We start from the raw sequence: 14904 nt of genomic DNA on the forward strand, positions 1-14904 counted from the left end.
CGCACGCACGCACGCACGCACGCACGCACGCACGCACGCACGCACGCACGCACGCACGCACGCACGCACACACACACACACACACACACACACACACACACACACACACACTCACTATCAGACCAGGAGGCAAGTGCAAAATCGGGGAGAGGTTGCATTCGCTCCTTACAGCCGATGTAATTCTATGAGCCGGTTTAAATATGGGTACATATTAATTTGGCTCCACTGTCGAGCAGAAAATGGATTATAGGGCCGAATAGTCCAGTGAGGGTACAGTTTCAGTGTCAACACAACGCAGAAGAAAATATCCAAAACACTTGGGTCATTTTTATGCTAGAAACAGGAAAGGGGTTTGATTGAACAGCAGCCACACTTGTTCATGTGTCTTCCCATCAGCCATCTGCCCACCATTTATGTGCCTCTTTCTCTGCCACATCTCATCCAATCCATTTTCCAATGACGTAGATCCCTTCCTGCTCCCCTCCTTACTCGCCCCCTCCACCTCTCTCCCTCTCACTCACTCTCTCTCTCTCTCTCTCTCTCTCTCACTCTCTCTCTCTCTCTCTCTCTCTCTCTCTCTCTCTCTCTCTCTCCCTCTCACTCTCTCTCTCTCCCTCTCACTCTCTCTCTCTCTCTCTCTCTCTCTCTCTCTCTCTCTCTCTCTCTCTCTCTCTCCCTCTCACTCTCTCTCTCTCCCTCTCACTCTCTCTCTCTCTCTCTCTCTCTCTCTCTCTCTCTCTCTCTCTCTCTCTCTCTCTCTCTCTCTCTCTCTCTCTCTCTCTCTCTCTCTCTCTCTCGCTCTCTCTCTCGCTCTCTCCTTCTATTAATCCAAACAGGTACCATGCTGCCCGGGAGACAAGGGGCCTGGATACTAAGATAGGACGGGGGCTCCTAGGGAATCGAGGGCATGTTGCCATGTAGAGTGGCAGGTGGTGGCCAAGAGGATAAAACATAGGTTTAAAATCACTACAAGATAGGGAAAGTGCTCTAGGAGGACAAGATTACAGACATAACCAGGACTGGTACTTGAGTCTATTAGGTGAGACTCAGAGTCATTGCTTTCCCTGCGTGATTAGATCAGCTGCGAAGAAAATGACTAGTGAAAGGTGGAGGAGATGTAAAAGGGTTGCCATGTTAAACAAGTCAGGACTGATCCCAGCACAGTGTGTGAGAGGTACATGTTAAATCATGAAGATACATGATGGACCTATGTTTGTGATTTACTGAATGGTTTTGTCTTAACATTTTACCAAAAATGGTTGCATATGCTTTACTGGAACACAGCAAGGCAGGCCAGATGAGAAATTATGTTTTATTTATTCAACGCTGGTTGGGAAGGTTCAACCAATAGAGTGACATAGACCTGCTCGTCAAAAAGGCACTCATGCTAAATATTTGAAGCTTTTATCAGCGTACTACAATCCCAAAGTGCACTTCATCACAACTTGTCAAATGGACGCTTTTCTCAATCCTCCCCTTGCCTAGTGTTGAATGTTGCGCCCCAAGGCAACCCTAACATTTCAGGGTGGCGGAAAAGACACCGGCGTCCGAAATTCCCTGCACTGCTGTCTGTGTGTCTGTAAGCACGCAAGTCATGACTTGCCATTAATGGATTATTACTAGCATTAATGGATTAATGCTATTGTTAATGGAAGTTAATTTGGGAATTTGTGTTTAGTGGGAAGACTAGACTTTGTGATTAACAAATGCTGTGCTATGTTTAATGAGAGAGATTATTTGGCGTCAACACAACGGTTTTGCAATGTGATTGACAGAATGCTGTTTTTCCTCAGTACAACTTGTTTTGATAGTCAACTCTTAAACATACTAATCTAGGAATAAAATACGGATATAATTTAATAGCTACTTAAATAGAGCCAGTAAGGCAGATGAAAGGAATGAAAAAACATGCCCTTCGGGTTATATAGTTATCTTTATAATTATGCTGAAGTTCAATTATTTTATAAAATGGCACTGCAGGCAGCTCATATTTGCAACTATTAAACTATAGAAAGGCCTTTATAATCGTTTCCATTTATTACACACTTAACATAAGTTCACTTTTTAATCAGTCAATACAGCATTTATGTTGGCAAATGCATAAATGGAGATAGAGAAAAAAAATGGAAAAATGACTTTTATTCAACAAATATCAGTATCAATTTCCATTAAACACTTCACTAGTATGTTGCTGTATGTCTCTGAGGCCAGACCACGTAGCTACAACCTAATATATATATGGAGCCGTCACGTCAACAGAGCTCTGTGTCACTGTAAAACAGAGGGCTCGCCCGTCTGGCTGTAGACATTGAAGAACACGTTTATCATCACTGTCAGTAACTCTACCATGGCTATGACCTCTCAGCTCACACCATGGCTCAAATTAAAACCTACGCGGTCAAACCTCCCTGCCACTTTCTCCACGGAAAGTCTACCTCGCGCTCAGTCTGTTCTCTCCTGCTCGGACTTAGCTTGTAGAACACTTTGTCTACCTGCTAACTCTGCTCTTACACTCTAATATCACCAGTCTGAAGGGAGAGGAGGTTGAAATCGTGTTGGGTGTGTTTTTATATTGTCGCTTGTCACGTGTGTACGAGGTATATGATGTGCATACCTATCCTGAGGCTATACCTGATAATACACCTTTTAAATCTGTGCTGCTACAACCGGTCTCGGGACCACCAACACATCACAGCCTACTCTCTCAGCTGGTGAATAAGACCCCTCGTATCGGCTATATATGATATTATTATAGGTGTTACAATGCTATTGTATCCTTCCCATGGGCATTCTTTTTCAGTAAGCGAGAGCAAACATCAAATATGCAGAAGCTATAACTGTAATACTGAACTGAAGGGTCATCAATAGCATTAATGATTACAGGACACTCAACAGTGGAATAAGGTGGGCTGCCAAGTCTACGTTTAACGTATTTCTTGTGGCACAAACCTTGACTTTTTCTCATGATTAAACAATGTAACGCGACAACGCAGGGTTACACAGAGAGAGCCTGAAGAGAGAGTGCAGGGGGATGAATGTGATAGAACACCTTTTCTCTCTCCCCCACCCCCCCTAGCTGATTAAAATACTGGATTCTCCAGTGGACAATCAATACATACTCCTTATGTGGCAACTGGCAGCACTCATTGTTTCTTCCACTTTTCGCAGATATTGTAGCACAATTCAAAAGGTGCATACACCAGTGTCATCCGTTAACATAAAAAAAAGACTGAATTGCTTTGTGTCCTTGCGGCTTAATAAGCACAGCCTTAACAAAAACAACCCCTAGGACAGCAATCAATCATAGAACAGTGCAGCTATGGTCTGTTCGCAGAAAATAAGAAAAATAAAAAAAACATATATTAAATGTTAAGGGACACATTTAATACAAATTGAAGAGAAAAAAAAATATTTTCGTGTCCCTCTTCTTTCTTGTGCTGGGTGCTGTTCCCATCCCTCATGGCTGATAAGATGTCCAATTATTTGGTAATTTAGTTCAGAGTAGAGAGAGCGAGAGAGAGAGAGACTGATTTGCTGGAGTAAGCGGAGAGGGTACTGTACGACTATAGCACTGCAGATCTCTGGCACCCTTTGAAGCCCTTTTCTATTATGACAGGCGCTAAAGTCACACGGCAACACAGGCGGTTCGTTTTGACACACTGTCTATCAGATATAGCATTGTGCTTGGTCGACGCAAACGCAGGGGGGAAAAGTACACAGAAGAAAATCAAGCCTTTGCAAGAGGAAAAGGTTTGGGTTGTAGGATTCCAGCAGTCAGGGATTCTGGAGATGGATGTGAGGCTGGAGTTTTTGGGGGCTGGTTTTCATTTGGAAGGAGACCGAAGCTGGGGCTTAGAAGTAGGGCACCCTGCCTGGATGGGAAGGGGATTTGAGGAGGAGGAGGAGGAAGAGCAGGAGGATGAGGAGGAGCAGGAATGCTGGGGGGGGGTCGCAGGGGTTCACCTGGAGAGGATTCGGCTGACGGCGGAGACGGTGTGGTTGCGGGTTCACGTGTCTACAGGCAGAGGTCTGCGGGCCGGGAACCGAGGGATTCCAGGAGGAGAGGAGATGGAGAACGTCGTCTACCGGTGCCGCCCGAGCTCAGGAGGACCACGGGACGCGTAGAGTTGGGCAGGGAGGATCGAGAAGGGGGCCGGAGGGGGGGCACTTTGTGGCTGAGAGGATGGTGGAGGGTGGGGTCGGGGCGGGGGGGGGTGGCCCTGGGAGAATAAGGCCGGGCGGGGGGTGTCACTCACGGTAGAACACATATTCAGTGTAGCTGGTCCAGATCTTGTCGTCCGTCTGCTCGTGGGCAAAGGCACAGGTGCCCGTGGAGTTGCAGGCCACCATGTGGAAGCCGGAGTCGGCCAGCTTGTCGAAGGCCTGCTCCAGGAAGGTGAACTTGAGATAGTAGCGCGACGTGTAGCGCTCCGGCGGGCGGTCGGGGTCCCGGCTCTCGTTCAGGGTCTCGCCGAACACCTCCTTGGCCAGGGACGTCTTCCCGCACACCATGATGCGCGCCACCCGCCTGAACTTGGCGTCGGTCTGGCTGTCGCGGCCCAGGGTGTACGAGCCCCGGTAGCCGATGGTGATGAAGCCTGAGCGCTTGCTGGCGTCCAGGCCTCCCGGGACCAGGCTGGCGCAGGCCGCCGCCGCCGCCCCCAGGGAGCCCATGTGGCGGCCGGTCTCCAGCCCGGGGGAGGCGTCCTCGGGGTCGCTCTGGCAGCCCTCGTCCCCCAGGGAGTTCTGCTTGCTGATTTTGGGCGCCAGGAGCTTGACGAGCTCGGGCAGGTTGAAGAACTCGGCCTCGCGCTGCAGCCGTCCGCGCTCGGGGAAGTGGTCCGGGAGAACCAGCTGCTGGTCCCGCATGTAGTCCAGGATGTAACGGAACAGGAAGCCGTCGCGGTCCACAAAGAACCTGCCTTTCGTGTCCCGGGCCAGTCCTTTGGTCGACTTCTGACTGAACATGTCCCACAGGAGAGAGTCTGGCACGCTAGTGAGGGTAGAATAGCGCGTGATGTACACTTGGCCACCGACGTTCAGCTCAATAATCTCTGGGAAGCCAACTTCGTCCCCAGGGATGCTGCTGTCTGGTAAAGCCATGGCTAAATCCTAGGATGGCGATATGAGTTCCGCCTTAAAACAGTAGCCTAATGGACACTGTGTTGTCAATTGCACTACAGTGGTAGGCCTATGGCGAAAAGGTGGATGGTGGGATCTGGTGGGATCTGCAATGAGCGCACTTCCTAGGCTACTTGTTCAAAAACGATCCGCGCACAACGTGTACAGTTTTGCACCCGCAGAAAATATAATAACACGAAAAATATTTCCAAGAAACAGATGTCAATTATAAATATATAGCGCACTGCATATCCGCAGGTACCAGGTTGCGGATACTAGATGCCCGTGTCCTTTTTTTTTACGCATACACAGATTTGAACATTGGCAATGAAAACTATTAATGACAATTAGCGAGGATTTCTAATAAACGGTAACGCAGGTAACACAACATTCCTTTTATGCCTTTCCCTATAAATCTTGGGTCAGTTGTCTAGGCGGAGACAGGATCGGGTGGCCCAACTTCAATGAGGCAATCCATAGTTGGGCAGTTCTCCCAGTAGATGTCCCGTAAAGGTAAAGCCTGGCGGACGACGATCAACCTCCCGAATGTAACGCTAGTGAGCGGTAGATTTAAGAATAAAAACAATGCTTCTCCATCACTCGAGACGCACACACGCAGGGAGATCTCTCGGCCGCTCTAGCGCTTCGGATATGCGATCGCGTGTCAGCCCGTACTACTGTGCTGCGATGAGGACGGTGTGTATTATGTATGTGCTAACCACACCTACCCACCGATGACGTTTCCTGGCTGACGTCCAGGCTCCGTCTTGAAAAAAAAAAAAATACAAATCACTAATTCGTTTTTTTCTTCTCTCTCGTTTTGGCGAGAGATAGTCCTAGTTGGTTTATATCACGTCGCAATAATAGTTATTTAAATCACATGCATGCTATGTACAATGTGCAATGTAAAGCGTGTAGGCTAATTGAATATTGCTCCGATTTTTTTGCCTCCTGGAGAACTGTTACAATTCTATAAATTCTAGTCTTACGACAACTATACGAAAACAACTAAAAACGCTATCTTTATTTTAAACCATTTCACGCCAGAGACGGAATAATAGTGACATCTAGTGTTTGCCTATAGCATACATTAACGTAAATTCCGATTACTCTTCTTGTAAATTAATAATGATGTTGACTAGGTCCAAACTGATGGACTGGCCTTAATTGAACCTGTGTACACGTACAGACGAAATGGTCCTTTATTTACTCCTTCCAAGTGCGGTGCAGCCCAGGCCCAGCAAGTCTTGTTTGTTATTTGTCAGACTGGGAGCAATCTGGTCCTGATTTCCCAGCGGGCCCCACAGGTCTCTTGCGGAATCCTGCGCTGTGGACTGACTTGTCAACCATTTACTCTGGAGGTGCAACAACACCACGAGGTATGTTGGGGGGGGGGGAGGGGTAGTAAAAGGCTTTTCAATATTCTCTGGCAGCCCAAATGCTATTCATTATTTTTTATAGTGATCATCCAATCACTATTATCCCATAGCAAATTATGCAAACATAAGGAGAGCCTAAAAACACGATTATTGAGTAAATTAAGGTGTTCTCTATAGGTGCATGGCTGTCCCAATTAACAGCACACTAATGTATTAGGGGGATGTCAATCAGTCAGTCCACAATTATAAAACAAGATTAAAGAAGGGCAGGGGATTATCATCCAGTGTTCAGTCTTTGTATCAAAGATAAAAATCCACTCATATATTTTTCAGGGTAAAAAGGCATCTGCACCATACAATGCTGACCGCTGCAACGTGTGATTGATGGGTGATATTCTGTAGGAGCTGAAGACAAGGACTTGCTGATTAAGTGTCCATGCCAATGCAAAACTGGTTCTATACAGCTTCATTTCCCGCAGGATAAAGCTTCATGCATCTTATGTTGACAGGTGGCAGCAGGGAGTAAGGACTCGACTTAGCAATATGAAATGCCAACAGTGCAATATTCTACAGGAGGTCCCTTATCAACAATTCTTCAAAAATTCCAATTATAGAAATTGCTGTCCCTTCATAATGACACTGTGATCTTAAGTACTGCAGTTTCACTTTTTACCGTTGCCCTCCTATTCCAACCCAGCCTGTCTTCTTCTTGATAACCCTGACGCTGTAAGGGGGAGAGGAACAGCTGCTACCTAGAGGAATCGAAAAGGCACAGATAAATATAAAAAGATAATCGAGGAATCGAAAAAAGGCACCGACCAATATTAAAAGATAATCGTTTATTTTGGATCCTCCCCACCAGTAGTTTATCCACAATCAGACTGAAAAAAAAAAAAAGGCTAAAAAGGTACACAAATGTATGGATCTTAATATATACCACAATTCCTTTTTATGATGACAGCATATGTGCATACTCTTAAGACTAATGCCAATTTGTCAACCATTTTGTTGAAAGGGTATAGCTCCCGTTTGGGATTCAGTTAGGTAGGCCTGGGCCTTTGGGAACCGATGTTAGTGAGCACAAACATTAACACAAAACCCAATCACTTAACCATATACAGAACAATAGATGGTTTCACTCGCAACAAGACTCTTCTTGAACAAAACAATATATTTTTTTAACATCAGAACAAGAGATTGCAATCAAAAACACTCTCATCTGGTCACATCCACAATCGTCCATTATACCAGAACGACACATACTTCTCATACACAAAAAGAAAAAAAAATTAAAGTGCTTTCTACTGACTCAAGCATGGGGCTTTCATCAGTTAATGGTATTGATGCGTGTGAAACATAAAGAAAACAAACAGAAGAAATTATTCGCTGATTGGCCTAAAATCAATGCTCGAGGAGTTAAGCGTGAACAACGATGCTGGACATGATTGCAACTCAGGTAGTCTGCCGAGCACACGTCCTTCCCATCAATCACCGTTCAGCAGCAGCTCTAACACACACACCCACTTCACAGCAGATCATCTCAGACTCTGAAGTCAGGCCTTACTGTGAAACCCATGGGAGCATGAAAACATTGATGCAAGAATACAATGTTCGAAAAACGGATCTGTGGGAAAAGGTTTTGTGTGTAATAAATGTGTTTTCTTTGTTAACCTGTTCACAGAAAAAAAAGGGATATTCCATTAATGTATCAATTGCATCTCCATTTCTGCTTTCCCCCAAACACCACGTGACAGTTATAAAAACCACATGGACTCACACGTTAAACATCTGCAACGCTATGTACATTCTACATGATTAGTTCAACCAGACTCATGACCACTGTGTACAGAAAACGTGAAGCGCAACTGGTAAATTTGTGAAATATCCTTGTATTATGCATGTAAACATGGTTACAAAGCCATTTGTGTGCAAGCATCCTCCTGCCCCTCTAGAACAATGGCATGATGGCGTTAAAAACAAATGGTGTGGCTAAAAGCTGGTTATTTAAGGGGGGGGTTGGGATCGGGGGAGGGGATATACTGGAAGGGAGGCAGGTCCCCCCGGTACTTGTTCCATACTGTCTACCTGGCGTGACGTTCACAAAGCACCACGTTCTATAATACAGGACACAGTCGTCTTCTTGCAGCATTACAGCTGAGGGGTATAAAAATATAGAAATTTTGAAACCCTGAATATATACGTACATATGTGATTCTTTTGCAACAAAACATGACAGAAATTACAGCTGTCCCCCTACTTTTGACTCCTGTTATTCTTTGCACAATCTCCAAGTCTCACCCTTCCTTGCATTGTTTTTAGGGGGTGTTGGGGAGCTTGGAGGTCGGACTCACGTCAACACACAGAACGGTCAACGAGAACGTCTTACGTCACGGTCGTCATCTCCACCCATGACCGTCCACATCCGTTAACCCTTGGTCCTTAAGAGTGAGAACAGCAGTGGGTGCGTTTCCTGGGGGGGGGAGAGGAGTGTGTGCGTGTGTGTGTGTGTGTGTGTGTGTGTGTGTGTGTGTGTGTGTGTGTGTGTGTGTGTGTGTGTGTGTGTGTGTGTGTGTGTGTGTGTGTGTGTGTGTGTGTGTGTGTGTGTGTGTGTGTGTGTGTGTGTGTGTGTGTGTGTGTGAGACAACCTCACATCAACATGTCTTTGTGATGCCGGGCTATGTGCTGGCTCTTCTCCGAGGGCCGCCTGAAGCCCTTGGTGCAGTAGTCGCAGCGGTGCGGGTAGTCCTTGGTGTGGATGGAGATGACGTGCCGCTTGAAGCCCGAAGCGTCCGTGCTGTTGTACTCGCAGAACTGACACTGGTAGACCTTGCGGCCGCTGTGCGTCTTCATGTGCTTCTTCAGCTCCGCCGGGTGCCGGAAGCCCCGCCGGCAGCGCTTGCACTTGAACGGCAGGTCCTTGGTGTGCAGCGACAGGATATGGCGGCTCAGGGTGAAGGTGTCGGGCGCGTTGAAGTTGCAGTGGCGGCACTGGTGCACCTTGTTGCCCTTGTGCGTCTCGGCGTGCTTCTTCAGCTCCGACGGCCGGTGGAAGCCCTTCTCGCACACGTCGCACTGGTGCGGGAAGTCCTTGGTGTGCACCGAGATGATGTGGCGCTTCAGGTCGCTGGAGTTGGTGCTCTTGTGCTCGCAGTGGGGGCACTGGTGGGTCTTGTGGCCCTGCACCATCTCTATGTGCCGCTGCAGCTCGCGCGCGTCGGCATACGCCTGCGGACAGTGGCTGCACTTGAAGGGCAGGTCGGCGCCGTGCTTGCTCTTGATGTGAGTCTTTAGGTTGGACTGGTCGGCGCAGCGGAAGTCGCAGTGCGGGCACAGGTAGGGCTTCTCGCCCGTGTGCGTGCGCATGTGTTTCTTGAGCTCCGACGGGTGGCGGAAGCCCTTGGCGCACTCCACGCACACGTGGGCAAAGTTCTTGCTGTGCGACGCCAGCATGTGGCGGTTCAGCAGGCCCTGCTCGGCCGTCTCGTAGGCGCAGTGCTTGCAGTGGTGCAGCTTGGGCTCGCGGTCCTTCACGATGAGCTTGTCCGAGCCCAGCGGGCTGGACTCGTGGTAGCGCCGGGCGTACTCCGTGTACTCGGGCGAGCGCTCGCTGTGGTGGCTGAGCAGCTTGTGGCTCTCTAGGTGGTTGTGGAAGTTGACCTTCTTGTTGGTGGTGAAGTCGCAGTCGGTGCACTGGTACTTCTTCTTCAGCAGGTGGTCGGGGTGGTTCTTCATGTGGCACTTCAGGAAGACCCGGGAGCGGAACTTCTTCCCGCAGAGGTGGCAGGGGTAGACGGTCAGCGGCAGACCGTCCGGCCCGATGATGACGGCTGGGGAAACCGAGGGGGGGGGGGGGGGGGACACAGGGCGGATGTTGAAAAGCTGTTGGCTTGTAAACAGGGAATTCTTGTACACTATAATATCATTGTAAAATGCAAAACATGCAAAACAAGCGTGTGCCTTACTTCATTGATGGTTACCAAATTTGAAGAGAATATTCAAGATGTATCAAAATATTCTTATACTGTTTTAGATCCATCTTGGATGTTCAACAAATACATTGTGAAATACATTTGGCTTCGCTCGACTCCAGTGGCACGAGTTTAAAATGGGAGGAGGGTCCAAAATTAACTTTTAGAAGCTTGCTTTTCTACTTGCGATAGTGGAAAACTATATACCCCAGATGCAATTGTTTTAATATGGAACCCTGAATTTCTTTACCTGCAGATTCGTCAAAATTTTCCGCCATTGGCTGGTGGAAGGTGTTAATTGTGGACCCTGTGTGGGGGAGCAGTCGATAAAGCTGGGCCATTATTTATTTGCATCAAAAAATAACAATAGGAAATTAGATATGAAAAATTAATCACGCTCTATTAATACTGTGACAATACGCTGCTACTGACATGTAATATTAAATGATTGGCCAGCAGAGCCCTAACAATTTGTGTTATGGACATTTGATATAATAAGATTCATCAATCAAATACCTGTTATGTGTGTATGCATGTTTGTCATTATGTGTGCGTGTGTGCGCGTGCGTTGTTATATGCAGCCCATACCGGTCTGGCACTGCCGCATATTGCCCTTTTTCTTCTTCTTGGTCTTGGTCTTGAGGAGGCGGTTGGCGCCCATGTTGTCCCTGATCTGCAGGAACGGCGTGGTGCCCCCGTTCTTCCCCGCGTCGATACAGTTACCTGCACACAACACGTCAGATGGTGACGCCAGGCGAGGAGTGCGGTCCTTTGGTGTGAACCCTGAACACTAGCATCCATCCATCGGTGCGACTGTCATGCTACAAAATTGCCATCTTTACCATAAGAATTTGCCCAGGACACGGGCACAAACATCTTGTTGTTTATGGAGTCATGAAGCTCGGTTGGCTGTGCTGCAGCCTCCTCCTCCTGATCTACTACCACCTCCATATACACCTGTTCAGCCATGTCACTCTCATCTACAAACAGTCAGGGGAAACAGTGCGTTGAACAGCGTCCTAGGGATTTACGATGGGGTGGTGGCCCAAGCTGGCGGCGTGCGCTTCAGCAGGGCTTGATCGCGTGGACTACTTACTCATGTCTTCGTCGTCCTCGTCGTCTTCGTCACTCTCGTCGTCATCCTCGTCCTCGTCGTCATCTTCCTCTGTGTCGTCGTCGTCGTCGTCTACTTTGGTCCGGTTCTTGACCGACATGTAGATCATCTTGTCGCGGCCGACGCCGAGTCGCCCGGACGACGCCGCCTCCGGGTCGGGATGCCCGTTCTGATAGTCGTCCTCCGTTATCACCTCGGTTCCCCCTGCAAGACCATAGAAACAATGGAGTTAATGTCACGACTCCTTTCCAAGTCAAATCATTTGGACCTTTAGGAAAGAAAAAAACGTCAATTGATCGATCAGGATTATTATTATGTTATCAAAGTTTCTCTTAAGGGCACTTGCCCAAATCGTCGTCCGCTTCAGCTTTGAAAATGTAGACCTTGATGACCTCCGACTCATCCTGCTCTTTGGCTTCCTTGTCCTCCATCACCTCAGTGCTGATCTCCAGAGGCGTGTCCCCTATGTCCAGCTTCTCCCCCACCTCGTCCACTACAGTGATGGAAAAGAACAAAACTCGGTCAACAACATTATCACACGCACGTATGCCTGAGTGAGTCTGAGGAAACGCAGGGCCGCCGAGCGAGCTGTGTGGCTTACAGGAGATCATGAGGTAGTCCTCAGAGCTGCTCCGGGCGTCGTCGTCCCCGTCGGTCTGCAGGTCCACCGACTCGGCCGGCAGCTCCTCGTGGATGATGGTCTCCCTGTCGGCCACCATCACGCCCTCCGACACCAGCTGCTGGTCCAGCGTGTTGTCCTGGTGGTCCGACAGCAGCTCGGCCACAAACACCTGGTCCGTCATGTCGTGGTGGTGGTGGTGGTGGTGGTGGTCCGAGTCCTGGATGAGCTGCGAGGTCAGGACGTGGTGGTGGTGATGGTGGTGGTGGTCCAGAGCCTCCTCTATGGCGACCTCCGAGCCCAGAATGTTATCGGGCATGATGACGCTGTGCTCCGACGACACCAGGTCCTCGTTGACGATCTCGTGACTTTCTACTCCGACGTCGACCACGAGTCCTTCCACCTCCTCTGCCTCCATGCCTTCCACCTCTACCTCCTCCTCCTCCAGCCCCTCCACAACATGGGCTTCCAGGGCCTCGACGTCCTCCACCTCAAGACCCTCGACCTCCACCTCCCCATCCAGTCCATCCACCACCTGGGCTTGGAGCTCCACTATCTGGGTCTGCAGACCGTCAACTACCTCGGCCTCCAGTCCCTCCACGTCGGTCTCCAAGCTCTCCACCACCTCCGTCTCCAGGCCCTCCTCCACCTGGGTCTCCAGGCCCTCCACCTCAAGGCTGTGCTCCAGCAAGATGCCTTCGTCTGTCATCACATCGGAGAGAAGCATTCCCTCTGGCACAGACACCACGATATGCTCCCCGTCGATGTGAGCCAGACCCCCTATTCCCGCCACTGCAAATGCAACAAAGAGTGAAGAGGAGACGAAGGAGATAAGAATGTTGTCTAACAGTGTGGCCGACCAATACAGAATCGCAAATAAATACATGATTAATCAGCCTTCCCAACCCATCGCCTACCAAAGTCTTGCATGATCATCGTGTGGGGCATCTTCAGCTCCTGTGTATGTAACTCCAGCACCCCTCCACCATGGTCCATGTTTTCAACCAGAAAACCACTGAAAGAAAATGACAGAATGCATTATGGCGTGTTCAACATTTCCCTGTGTGCCTATGTGGATTTAATCACTGCACATAGTGGACACTTACCTGCCAAGGTTTAGTGAAATACAACCAATAGGTTATACAGGAGGCTGACTTCCATCAGGGATGCAACCCTGCAAGATACATAAAGGTTGAACATTGTCACTGATTACAGAATTGTGTGATTGTGAGACTAAACATATCAACCTGAACGCTGTTGTTATTACATATGTTTTGCTGCAGTAAAGTGCAGTTATATGCAATACGGTTGTTGAAGTAGTATGAGCTGGGGGGAATCGTTTATAAACAGTCTGTTATTTAGAGGGACTGAAGTGTGTGTGAATTTAGAAACCACGCATGCAAAAGGAGCATATTGGATAGCAATGACAAGAAGCATGCAGCATTCATGTCTACTGTCTCCATCAGGTGTCCACTTGGTGCACTACAGGCAACACTAACTTGAGGACCAATGCACCTGGAGCTGGTTGAACTCATTAGCCAAACAAGACAAAGGGATACCGCCACCGTTTAAGTGCTCATAACCATAAGGGAGAAACAGCATTCTCACATATATGGAGACTACTCGCTTTAACGTGTGGAATGCGCAAAGTTTTTGAAATGCCAGTCCATCAATGCCAATAGTATAGCAGCATTGATCCTGGGCGTCTGCGTTTCGGGGGGAAACACGTTTTATTGTAATCTGAATGTGGTTAGTGCACGCCAGTCGCTGTTAAGACACTTTATTAGTTGTTATTGTTCGTGCCCAGGATACTATGCCGCACAACACACGCGCTCAGAATTCATTGCCGCCAATGAAAGCACTGCAAACGTTATGCAACACACTAGGGCGGTAGCCGCCCTCCACCCACTAACGCTAACTAGCAAGAAGCTACGACTGTTCAATCCATCGCCATTTTGTTTAGCTAAAAATGCTAATATAACACAATGCAAACGTGTACCAAATGAGCAATTACAATACTCTACGATGACAACGTCCAATGCATACACTTAAGGAAGACCATTAACTATAAATGCAACCATTATACAAGATCTGCGTTTCCCGCATTTCGCTGTTTTAGTCGTTAGTACCCTCAGCGCTGGCTAGCTAGCGTGCTAACCTAGCCGCGGCGGCTGGTTCTGCATTATCCACCATGTTGTTGTCGCTGAGGTCTGAAAGCGGCCCGCTATGGCCGACTGGGCCCTGGTGCCCAATTCCATATATACTTTTAATCGATTAAGAATATTTGTACCTGATAACGAAGTCGTCTGAGTCTATCGGCGTATCTCCCCTTCGCAATTATGTCTGTTATTGTTTTGGTTTATTTTTAACGGTAAGCTAAGTGCGGCCTGCAGTTTTGGATCCCCGGCCACTCTTTGCTAGGCCTCGGCCAATCAGGTTGCTTCCTGACAACCGAAGGGAGGGCGGGGGGCAGACAATGCGTGGCCTCGTTCACCGCTGATCCCTTACTATTTGCGTCATGCATAGGAGAGCATAGTTACATTGCTGCCATCGTTTCATTAATGTAAACTTAGTTTAATAAGGTGGGGGGGAATAAAATTGCCGTATTAGGAGTTTGATAATTATAATATTCCATGTGAATACGATGTGTTTACTTGGAGGGCACCGACAAGGCCTGCAGGCCATTTTCTTAGAAATTGGGCT

At 48.3% G+C, this 14904-nt stretch overlaps 2 protein-coding genes across 4 annotated transcripts; both read right to left on the bottom strand.

The window, feature by feature from the left end:
- Positions 1-4248: 4248 nt before the first annotated feature.
- kctd12b (potassium channel tetramerisation domain containing 12b) lies at positions 4249-5839 on the bottom strand. The gene has a single exon (XM_056601012.1). It carries the CDS (start codon positions 5101-5103, stop codon positions 4249-4251), a length of 855 nt encoding a protein of 284 aa, XP_056456987.1. The 5' UTR covers positions 5104-5839.
- Positions 5840-6863: 1024 nt separating this feature from the next.
- znf711 (zinc finger protein 711) lies at positions 6864-14774 on the bottom strand. 3 transcript variants are annotated; one of them, XM_056600341.1, is made up of 10 exons: positions 14492-14774; positions 13308-13375; positions 13119-13216; positions 12184-12993; positions 11929-12075; positions 11565-11786; positions 11311-11448; positions 11057-11191; positions 10719-10775; positions 6864-10327 (listed from the first exon to the last, which is right to left on the bottom strand). In XM_056600341.1, exons 3-10 carry the CDS (start codon positions 13195-13197, stop codon positions 9147-9149), a joined length of 2769 nt encoding a protein of 922 aa, XP_056456316.1. In that variant the 5' UTR covers positions 13198-13216; positions 13308-13375; positions 14492-14774; the 3' UTR covers positions 6864-9146. The 3 variants fall into 3 exon arrangements, with proteins under 3 accessions (XP_056456316.1, XP_056456319.1, XP_056456318.1); XM_056600344.1 differs by lacking the exon at positions 11311-11448; XM_056600343.1 differs by lacking the exon at positions 10719-10775.
- Positions 14775-14904: the final 130 nt, after the last annotated feature.

This window comes from Gadus chalcogrammus, chromosome 10 (assembly GCF_026213295.1).
Source record: "Gadus chalcogrammus isolate NIFS_2021 chromosome 10, NIFS_Gcha_1.0, whole genome shotgun sequence".
NCBI lineage: Eukaryota > Metazoa > Chordata > Actinopteri > Gadiformes > Gadidae > Gadus > Gadus chalcogrammus.

Coding starts and splice junctions, on each gene's coding strand:
- znf711 (XM_056600341.1), bottom strand. CDS start 13,197: ATGGACCATGGTGGAGGGGTGCTGGAGTTACATACACAGGAGCTGAAG. Junction 12,994..13,118: donor GATGATCATGCAAGACTTTG/GTAGGCGATGGG, acceptor TTGCATTTGCAG/TGGCGGGAATAGGGGGTCTG. Junction 11,449..11,564: donor CGAGGACGACGAAGACATGA/GTAAGTAGTCCA, acceptor GACTGTTTGTAG/ATGAGAGTGACATGGCTGAA.
- kctd12b (XM_056601012.1), bottom strand. CDS start 5,103: ATGGCTTTACCAGACAGCAGCATCCCTGGGGACGAAGTTGGCTTCCCA.